This window comes from Oncorhynchus gorbuscha, linkage group LG05 (genome assembly GCF_021184085.1).
Source record: "Oncorhynchus gorbuscha isolate QuinsamMale2020 ecotype Even-year linkage group LG05, OgorEven_v1.0, whole genome shotgun sequence".
Lineage (NCBI taxonomy): Eukaryota > Metazoa > Chordata > Actinopteri > Salmoniformes > Salmonidae > Oncorhynchus > Oncorhynchus gorbuscha.
The window spans coordinates 87,231,867-87,242,251 of NC_060177.1; the positions used below are offsets into that span (position 1 = coordinate 87,231,867).

The window sequence follows — 10,385 nt, forward strand, 5'->3', positions numbered from 1 at the left end:
TGTCCGTCTCTCTCGCTCTCTCTCCGTCTCTCTCTCTCTCTGTCCGTCTCTCTCTCTCTCTCTGTCCGTCTCTCTCTCTCTCTGTCCGTCTCGTCTCTCTCTCTCTCTCTCTCTCTCTCTCTCTCTCTGTCCGTCTCTCTCTCTCTGTCCGTCCGTCTCTCTCTCTCTCTGTCCGTCTCTCTCGCTCTCTCTGTCCGTCTCTCTCGCTCTCTGTCCGTCTCTCTCTCTGTCTCTCTCTCGCTCTCTCTGTCCGTCTCTCTCTCTGTCTGTCCGTCTGTCTCTCTCTCTCTCTCTGTCCGTCTCTCTCGCTCTCTCTGTCCGTCTCTCTCGCTCTCTCTGTCCGTCTCTCTCGCTCTCTCTGTCCGTCTCTCTCGCTCTCTCTGTCCGTCTCTCTCGCTCTCTCTCTGTCCGTCTCTCTCTCTCTCTCTGTCCGTCTCTCTCTCTCTCTCTGTCCGTCTCTCTCGCTCTCTCTGTCCTCGCTCTCTCTGTCCGTCTCTCTGCTCTCTCTGTCCGTCTCTCTCGCTCTCTCTGTCCGTCTCTCTCGCTCTCTCTCTGTCCGTCTCTCTCGCTCTCTCTGTCCGTCTCTCTCGCTCTCTCTGTCCGTCTCTCTCGCTCTCTCTCTGTCCGTCTCTCTCTCTCTCTGTCCGTCTCTCTCGCTCTCTCTGTCCGTCTCGTCTCTCTGTCCGTCTCTCTCTGTCCGTCTCTCTCGCTCTCTCTGTCCGTCTCTCTCTCTCTCTCTGTCCGTCTCTCTCTCTCTCTCTCTGTCCGTCTCTCTCGCTCTCTCTGTCCGTCTCTCTCTCTCTCTGTCCGTCTCTCTCTCTCTCTGTCCGTCTCTCTCTCTCTCTGTCCGTCTCTCTCTCTCTCTCTGTCCGTCTCTCTCTCTCTCTGTCCGTCTCTCTCTCTCTCTCTCTGTCCGTCTCTCTCGCTCTCTCTGTCCGTCTCTCTCTCTCTCTGTCCGTCTCTCTCTCTCTCTCTGTCCGTCTCTCTCGCTCTCTCTGTCCGTCTCTCTCGCTCTCTCTGTCCGTCTCTCTCGCTCTCTCTGTCCGTCTCTCTCGCTCTCTCTGTCCGTCTCTCTCGCTCTCTCTGTCCGTCTCTCTCTCTCTCTGTCCTCTCTCTGTCCTGTCCGTCTCTCTCGCTCTCTCTGTCCGTCTCTCTCTCTCTCTGTCCGTCTCTCGCTCTCTCTGTCCGTCTCTCTCGCTCTCTCTCTGTCCGTCTCTCTCGCTCTCTCTGTCCGTCTCTCTCGCTCTCTCTGTCCGTCTCTCTCGCTCTCTCTGTCCGTCTCTCTCTCTCTCTCTGTCCGTCTCTCTCTCTCTCTCTGTCCGTCTCTCTCTCTCTCTCTGTCCGTCTCTCTCTCTCTCTCTGTCCGTCTCTCTCTCTCTCTCTGTCCGTCTCTCTCGCTCTCTCTGTCCGTCTCTCTCGCTCTCTCTGTCCGTCTCTCTCGCTCTCTCTGTCCGTCTCTCTCGCTCTCTCTGTCCGTCTCTCTCGCTCTCTCTGTCCGTCTCTCTCGCTCTCTCTGTCCGTCTCTCTCGCTCTCTCTGTCCGTCTCTCTCTCTCTCTCTGTCCGTCTCTCTCTCTCTCTGTCCGTCTCTCTCGCTCTCTCTGTCCGTCTCTCTCTCTCTCTCTGTCCGTCTCTCTCTCTCTCTCTGTCCGTCTCTCTCTCTCTCTCTGTCCGTCTCTCTCGCTCTCTCTGTCCGTCTCTCTCGCTCTCTCTGTCCGTCTCTCTCGCTCTCTCTGTCCGTCTCTCTCGCTCTCTCTGTCCGTCTCTCTCTCTCTCTCTGTCCGTCTCTCTCTCTCTCTCTGTCCGTCTCTCTCGCTCTCTCTGTCCGTCTCTCTCGCTCTCTCTGTCCGTCTCTCTCGCTCTCTCTCTGTCCGTCTCTCTCGCTCTCTCTGTCCGTCTCTCTCGCTCTCTCTGTCCGTCTCTCTCTCTCTCTGTCCGTCTCTCGCTCTCTCTGTCCGTCTCTCTCGCTCTCTCTGTCCGTCTCTCTCGCTCTCTGTCCGTCTCTCCTCTCTCTCGTCTCTCTCTCTGTCCGTCTCGCTCGCTCTCTCTGTCCGTCTCTCTCGCTCTCTCTGTCCGTCTCTCTCGCTCTCTCTGTCCGTCTCTCTCTCTCTCTCTGTCCGTCTCTCTCGCTCTCTCTGTCCGTCTCTCTCGCTCTCTCTGTCCGTCTCTCTCGCTCTCTCTGTCCGTCTCTCTCGCTCTCTCTGTACGTGTCTCTCGCTCTCTCTGTCCGTCTCTCTCGCTCTCTCTGTCCTTCTCGCTCTCTCTGTCCGTCTCGCTCGCTCTCTCTGTCCGTCTCGCTCGCTCTCTCTGTCCGTCTCTCTCGCTCTCTCTGTCCGTCTCTCTCGCTCTCTCTGTCCATCTCTCTCTGTCAGTCTCTCTCTCTCCGTCTCTCTCTGTCCGTCTCTCTCTCTGTCCGTCTCTCTCTCTGTCCGTCTCTCTCTCTGTCCGTCTCTCTCTCTGTCCGTCTCTCTCTCTCTCTCTCTGTCCGTCTCTCTCTCTCTCTGTCCGTCTCTCTCTCTCTCTCTCTGTCCGTCTCTCTCGCTCTCTCTGTCCGTCTCTCTCTCTCTCTGTCCGTCTCTCGCTCTCTCTGTCCGTCTCTCTCGCTCTCTGTCCGTCTCTCTCTCTGTCTCTCTCTCGCTCTCTCTGTCCGTCTCTCTCTCTCTCTCTGTCCGTCTCTCTCTCTCTCTCTGTCCGTCTCTCTCGCTCTCTCTGTCCGTCTCTCTCTCTCTCTCTGTCCGTATCTCTCGCTCTCTCTGTCCGTCTCTCTCGCTCTCTCTGTCCGTCTCTCTCGCTCTCTCTCTGTCCGTCTCTCTCTCTCTCTCTGTCCGTCTCTCTCGCTCTCTCTCTGTCCGTCTCTCTCGCTCTCTCTGTCCGTATCTCTCGCTCTCTCTGTCCGTCTCTCTCGCTCTCTCTGTCCGTCTCTCTCGCTCTCTCTGTCCGTCTCTCTCGCTCTCTCTCTGTCCGTCTCTCTCGCTCTCTCTGTCCGTCTCTCTCGCTCTCTCTCTGTCCGTCTCTCTCGCTCTCTCTCTGTCCGTATCTCTCTCTCTCTCTGTCCGTCTCTCTCGCTCTCTCTGTCCGTCTCTCTCGCTCTCTCTGTCCGTCTCTCTCGCTCTCTCTGTCCGTCTCTCTCTCTCTCTCTGTCCGTCTCTCTCTCTCTCTCTCTGTCCGTCTCTCTCGCTCTCTCTGTCCGTCTCTCTCTCTCTCTGTCTGTCCGTCTCTCTGTCCGTCTCTCTCTCTCTCTGTCCGTCTCTCTCTCTGTGTCCGTCTCTCTCGCTCTCTCTGTCCGTCTCTCTCGCTCTCTCTGTCCGTCTCTCGCTCTCTCTGTCCGTCTCTCTCGCTCTCTCTGTCCGTCTCTCTGCTCTCTCTGTCCGTCTCTCTCTCTCTCTCTGTCCGTCTCTCTCTCTCTCTCTGTCCGTCTCTCTCTCTCTCTCTGTCCGTCTCTCTCGCTCTCTCTGTCCGTCTCTCTCGCTCTCTCTGTCCGTCTCTCTGCTCTCTCTGTCCGTCTCTCGCTCTCTCTGTCCGTCTCTCTCTCTCTCTGTCCGTCTCTCGCTCTCTCTGTCCGTCTCTCTCGCTCTCTCTGTCCGTCTCTCTCGCTCTCTCTGTCCGTCTCTCTCGCTCTCTCTGTCCGTCTCTCTCTCTCTCTCTGTCCGTCTCTCTCGCTCTCTCTGTCCGTCTCTCTCTCTCTCTCTGTCCGTCTCTCTCTCTCTCTCTGTCCGTCTCTCTCTCTCTCTCTGTCCGTCTCTCTCGCTCTCTCTGTCCGTCTCTCTCTCTCTCTCTGTCCGTCTCTCTCGCTCTCTCTGTCCGTCTCTCTCGCTCTCTCTGTCCGTCTCTCTCGCTCTCTCTGTCCGTCTCTCTCCGCTCTCTCTGTCCGTCTCTCTCGCTCTCTCTGTCCGTCTCTCTCGCTCTCTCTGTCCGTCTCTCTCGCTCTCTCTGTCCGTCTCTCTCGCTCTCTCTGTCCGTCTCTCTCGCTCTCTCTGTCCGTCTCTCTCTCTCTCTGTCCGTCTCTCGCTCTCTCTGTCCGTCTCTCTCGCTCTCTGTCCGTCTCTCTCGCTCTCTCCGTCCGTCTCTCTGTCCGCTCTCTCTGTCCGTCTCTCTCGCTCTCTCTGTCCGTCTCGCTCTCTCTGTCCGTCTCTCTCGCTCTCTGTCCGTCTCTCTCGCTCTCTCTGTCCGTCTCTCTCGCTCTCTCTGTCCGTCTCTCTCGCTCTCTGTCCGTCTCTCGCTCTCTCTGTCCGTGTCTCTCGCTCTCTCTGTCCGTCTCTCTCGCTCTCTCTGTCCGTCTCTCTCGCTCTCTCTGTCCGTCTCTCGCTCTCTCTGTCCGTCTCTCTCGCTCTCTCTGTCCGTCTCTCTCGCTCTCTCTGTCCGTCTCTCTCGCTCTCTCTGTCCATCTCTCTCTGTCCGTCTCTCTCTCTCCGTCTCTCTCTGTCCGTCTCTCTCTCTGTCCGTCTCTCTCTCTGTCCGTCTCTCTCTCTGTCCGTCTCTCTCTCTGTCCGTCTCTCTCTCTCTCTCTCTCTGTACGTGTCTCTCTCTCTCTCTGTACGTCTCTCTCTCTCTCTCTGTACGTGTCTCTCTCCCTGTCCGTCTCGCTCGCTCTCTCTGTCCGTCTCGCTCGCTCTCTCTGTCCGTCTCTCTCGCTCTCTCTGTCCGTCTCTCTCGCTCTCTCTGTCCGTCTCTCTCTGTCAGTCTCTCTCTCTCCGTCTCTCTCTCTCCGTCTCTCTCTCTGTCCGTCTCTCTCTCTGTCCGTCTCTCTCTCTGTCCGTCTCTCTCTCTGTCCGTCTCTCTCTCTGTCCGTCTCTCTCTCTCTCTCTGTACGTGTCTCTCTCTCTCTCTGTACGTCTCTCTCTCTCTCTCTGTACGTCTCTCTCTCTCTGTACGTGTCTCTCTCCCTGTCCGTCTCTCTCTCTCTGTCCGTCTCTCTCTCTCTCTGTCCATTGATCTCTCTCTCTCTGTCCATTGATCTCTCTCTCTTCCTCCACGGACTAATCTCTTAACACTGATAATATATCCTGAACATTCAGCTCAATTTTTGACTCCTCTCTGAATACAGTTTGAGGTGTTAGTTTCAAGCTCTTATGACATGTTTATCTTCCCCTCCTGTCACCTCTCCTCTCTCTGACAGTGTACCATGGCCTCCCTCTCTCTGTCCCTGGGACTGCTGGTGCTATGCACCCTGGCTCTTGTACACTGTGACCTGCATAACGGCCCCGTCAGAGTGTATGATATTCGTGCCTCCAACCTGAAAGGACGCTTTTTCTCAAAACCAGACCCCTACGTCAAGGTGAATTGTTTAATTTATTTCTTCCTTATTTAACCTGAACAGTCAGTTAACAAAACATTCTTATTTACAACAACAAACTGCCAGGTGTGGAGATAAAACAGAAGTACAGTGATGTTACAGACAGGACAGACATCATAACACAGAAGGACAGAGACACAGCAATAATCAATCAGTAAACAGACAGTCAGCTGTCATTTGTTTGGATATTAAGTAGCTTACAGTGACATGTGACCATGAAAATGTCAGTGATTGGCTTGTTACTTGTAAGGTCAGGCAACAGGGAGTACAGGAAGGGGATGAACACTCCTGAGGTGCCCCTGTTAGGTGAAGTAATAGTGAAAGAAAAATGAACAAACAATCAAATGAATGAATTATAATATACATATACTGGTTCCTCATTCAAGTGAGCCAACTGTACATACATTAGCAATCATTTAGTATTTAATGCACAATAATACTTGAACAAAAAGTTTAATAAAGTCTATTGACAACATTATCTTCCTCAGGTGTGGTGTGGCTCATCCTTTCATGGCAAGAGCAGCATTCTGAAGAAACAGGAAAACCCCACCTGGCCCGACCAGTTCAACTTCGCAAACATCCTTCCCAACTCTATCCTGACACTGGAGGTGAGTTTCCCACCTTACTATGCAAAGCGTTTTGAGCACTGGAAAATCACTATGTAAATCCCATCAATTATTATTATGATGATGAAGATGATGAAGATGATGAGGAAGATTGATTTTTTTAAACTATTATTGTTATTATGATTAGGTGTGGGATGATGTCATCGGACCAGATCGCCACATGGGAACCTGCACCACCACCATCCGCCCAGGAACACACACTGAGACCTGCCACCTGAAGAAAGGCACCGTCTACTACACCTACAGCTACGGCTACAGTCACTAGATGGAACAGTATTATGGTTAGAATGTAACCTATGACCTTGTGTCTGATTGGTTCTCTCACCCTTTCTCTCATGTATTCACTTCCTCATAGCATCAATTAAAACAACGTGCTTTACGGCAAGATGGTCTCAGACTGGCTTCATCATGTTTCTGAATTGTTTTAGGATTTCTCTTAGGTTTTTACCAATCGACATTGACCTTTTACAGTGTCACAACTTGGCCCTTTTGGGTGTATATCACGCCCCCCAGTGGCAGACTGAAACAATCATTCAGGCTGGGAATTTGACTCCATCCCAGGCCACCCTGTTCATGCAAACCACCAGATCGCTAATTTTGTAGGCTAACCCTATTTGATGCAACGGTTACCAAACTAGTTAGAAATTTGGCCACTATGTTAATCTGGGAAGAAAGTTATCCACATTATAAAATACAAACATATGAGGCTACATGTTGGTAAGTCCATCTGAACACTGAGTTTAAGGTAATGTATGGCTATGGGTGCCCCCTCAAACTCACTGGAAATACACCAATCATAGCACATACAAATGTGCAAGGTATTACCCCTGATTACAGTCCTACTGATAATCTCATAAAGCACATATTAATTAAAGAACCTACATGTTTAGGTTTGTGCTCTTCAGTTGTTCCTGAAGGTTCCTGGTCTGAGTGTCTCTGAACTGACCATCTCCACGTTCTGCAGGAGCACCTGAAGCTCTAGTGTTGCTGCTGCTTCTATAATACTCACTATCATTAGTGTACCAGTAGGCTACATTAATACAGGAGTACCTGAAGCTCTAGTGTTGCTGCTGCTTCTATAATACTCACTATCATTAGTGTATCAGTAGGCTACATTAATACAGGAGTACCTGAAGCTCTAGTGTTGCTGCTGCTTCTATAATACTCACTATCATTAGTGTATCAGTAGGCTACATTAATACAGGAGCACCTGAAGCTCTAGTGTTGCTGCTGCTTCTATTATACTCACTATCATTAGTGTATCAGTAGGCTACATTAATACAGGAGTACCTGAAGCTCTAGTGTTGCTGCTGCTTCTATAATACTCACTATCATTAGTGTATCAGTAGGCTACATTAATACAGGAGCACCTGAAGCTCTAGTGTTGCTGCTGCTTCTATAATACTCACTATCATTAGTGTATCAGTAGGCTACATTAATACAGGAGCACCTGAAGCTCTAGTGTTGCTGCTGCTTCTATAATACTCACTATCATTAGTGTATCAGTAGGCTACATTAATACAGGAGCACCTGAAGCTCTAGTGTTGCTGCTGCTTCTATAATACTCACTATCATTAGTGTATCAGTAGGCTACATTAATACAGGAGCACCTGAAGCTCTAGTGTTGCTGCTGCTTCTATTATACTCACTATCATTAGTGTATCAGTAGGCTACATTAATACAGGAGCACCTGAAGCTCTAGTGTTGCTGCTGCTTCTATAATACTCACTATCATTAGTGTATCAGTAGGCTACATTAATACAGGAGCACCTGAAGCTCTAGTGTTGCTGCTGCTTCTATTATACTCACTATCATTAGTGTATCAGTAGGCTACATTAATACAGGAGTACCTGAAGCTCTAGTGTTGCTGCTGCTTCTATAATACTCACTATCATTAGTGTATCAGTAGGCTACATTAATACAGGAGCACCTGAAGCTCTAGTGTTGCTGCTGCTTCTATAATACTCACTATCATTAGTGTATCAGTAGGCTACATTAATACAGGGCACCTGAAGCTCTAGTGTTGCTGCTGCTTCTATAATACTCACTATCATTAGTGTATCAGTAGGCTACATTAATACAGGAGCACCTGAAGCTCTAGTGTTGCTGCTGCTTCTATAATACTCACTATCATTAGTGTATCAGTAGGCTACATTAATACAGGAGCACCTGAAGCTCTAGTGTTGCTGCTGCTTCTATAATACTCACTATCATTAGTGTATCAGTAGGCTACATTAATACAGGAGCACCTGAAGCTCTAGTGTTGCTGCTGCTTCTATAATACTCACTATCATTAGTGTATCAGTAGGCTACATTAATACAGGAGCACCTGAAGCTCTAGTGTTGCTGCTGCTTCTATTATACTCACTATCATTAGTGTATCAGTAGGCTACATTAATACAGGAGCACCTGAAGCTCTAGTGTTGCTGCTGCTTCTATAATACTCACTATCATTAGTGTATCAGTAGGCTACATTAATACAGGAGCACCTGAAGCTCTAGTGTTGCTGCTGCTTCTATAATACTCACTATCATTAGTGTATCAGTAGGCTACATTAATACAGGAGCACCTGAAGCTCTAGTGTTGCTGCTGCTTCTATAATACTCACTATCATTAGTGTATCAGTAGGCTACATTAATACAGGAGCACCTGAAGCTCTAGTGTTGCTGCTGCTTTTATTATCATACTCACTATCATTAGTGTATCAGTAGGCTACATTAACACAGCTGTGGAATAAAGACTGGTCTCTTAATTTTCCCTCAGAGCTGTATATGATTGTAGTAACTTGTACTGCTGGTACTAATGGTGCTAATGATCTTTGTCATTGCCTGTGCTGTGTCACAGGCTACTGCGTTACATTTATGGATTTATCGTGGTTAGGTTACTGTAGCCTGTTTCTCTGTACAGTGTATGAGCACTTTCCCTCGCTCATGTGGTATGAGTCATAACCGAATGCTGGCAAGTCCATAATCCAGGTTTACTATTTTGTTACTAGTTGAAACATTTTGCCAACAGTCATTATGACCGCTATGTTGCACTCATTGCTATGAACACGTAAGACATGCAAACTGTTTAGCCTACCAGCCGTTTTGTCACTATTGTCATCTAGGCTACTTGTGACTGACCTGGTCCCTTACTGGCGAACATGTTGCTTATTTTGCAGCATTTAGCTGTGGCAAGGGCCTTTCTATTTTTAATTCTCTCCCTCTCCGTTCCAACTTTCCTTTTCTGACCGTCCATTTCACAGTGTGAAATGTCAAATGTTTTGTGCAGAGAAGCAGGTAGATGGTTGTTATGTGCATAGCGGAGAGACCTGATGTCATTTTTGGCACGGGGATACTTCAGCGAGAGAGTGAGTGTCGCGCCTGATGCGTGGCTTCTCCGTCACCTCATTCCTGCTTGCTCTATTATCACTGGTCAAATTGACTATTCACGGCAGGTCAAAGCGACCCTCAATCCAAAATGACCCTCGGGCCAACGGGAAATGTCCCAGTGCTCCCAGAGGCCAGTCCACAATTGATGGCCCCCCCCTCCCTCTCTCTCTCTCTCTCCCATCCCACGTTTCACAACAGTCATAAATTCCTGCTAGAAACTCTCTTCGCTGCCATGGAGTTTGGAGGGAGAAAGCCTGTGAAGAACAGACATTCTTCTTCCCATAACTACTAATCCCCAACATTGGAGAAGTAAACAATATTTATATTTTTGAGAATTTGGGAATGATCTGTGGATACTTAAAGGACAGTCATATGTTGAGTTTGTTTCACTTGGAGATCTCATGAAGAACAAACATTACTCATGAAGGAAATACACATTACTGTGTCTTTGGTTGTGTACATTTATCAATTATTGGGTTTGAATCTAAATGTTGTGAAATGTGATAAAAATGAAACTATTTGTGAAAAGATGAAATGTGATGTTAACCTTCTAAATGAAAGGATTTTCATATAAAGTTTAACTAGTCAGTGGCCACGTGCCCGTCAGCCAGACATTACATCAGGCGTCATGGAACCACCCTTTTCTACTCCAGAATAAAAGGACTGGTGACAAAATGTACATTTAGTCAAGATAAGGCCAGGACAGGGAGTTCCACGTTGAAATGGCTGGATCTCTGAAACGTTCAACATAGAAGAAGTACTACTCGGCGCCAAAGAGACCCACAAGAAGCAGGACGTCTCAAATGGTTAAGATGAGAAAAATATGAAGCTGTCGCTACATGTTGAAATGGTTGGCAATTTAAACTAGAGTCAGAGAACGCCGGGACGGAGTCCTCACATTGAAATGGTTAGCAATTTAAACTAGAGTCAGAGAACACCGGGACGGAGTCCTCACATTGAAATGGTTGGCAATTTAAACTAGAGTCAGAGAACGCCGGGACGGAGTACCCACGATGGAATGACTACAACTATAAACTAAAGAACAATTCAGACTGCAGCTGTTTAAATACTTTAGTCTGGTAAACGCAGCCAAT

The 10,385-nt window shown here is 48.9% G+C and overlaps 1 protein-coding gene across 1 annotated transcript in view; it reads left to right on the forward strand.

Annotated features, from left to right (window-relative positions):
* Positions 1–6,295, forward strand: part of LOC124035300 (perforin-1-like) — an 11,865-nt gene extending 5,570 nt beyond the window's left edge. Inside the window, exons 2-4 of the mRNA XM_046348761.1 lie at positions 5,115–5,273; positions 5,780–5,899; positions 6,045–6,295. Of these exons, the coding sequence (XP_046204717.1) occupies positions 5,121–5,273; positions 5,780–5,899; positions 6,045–6,182 (411 nt within the window). The 5' untranslated portion in view covers positions 5,115–5,120 and the 3' untranslated portion in view covers positions 6,183–6,295. The remainder of the gene's footprint in view (positions 1–5,114; positions 5,274–5,779; positions 5,900–6,044) is intronic.
* Positions 6,296–10,385: the final 4,090 nt, after the last annotated feature.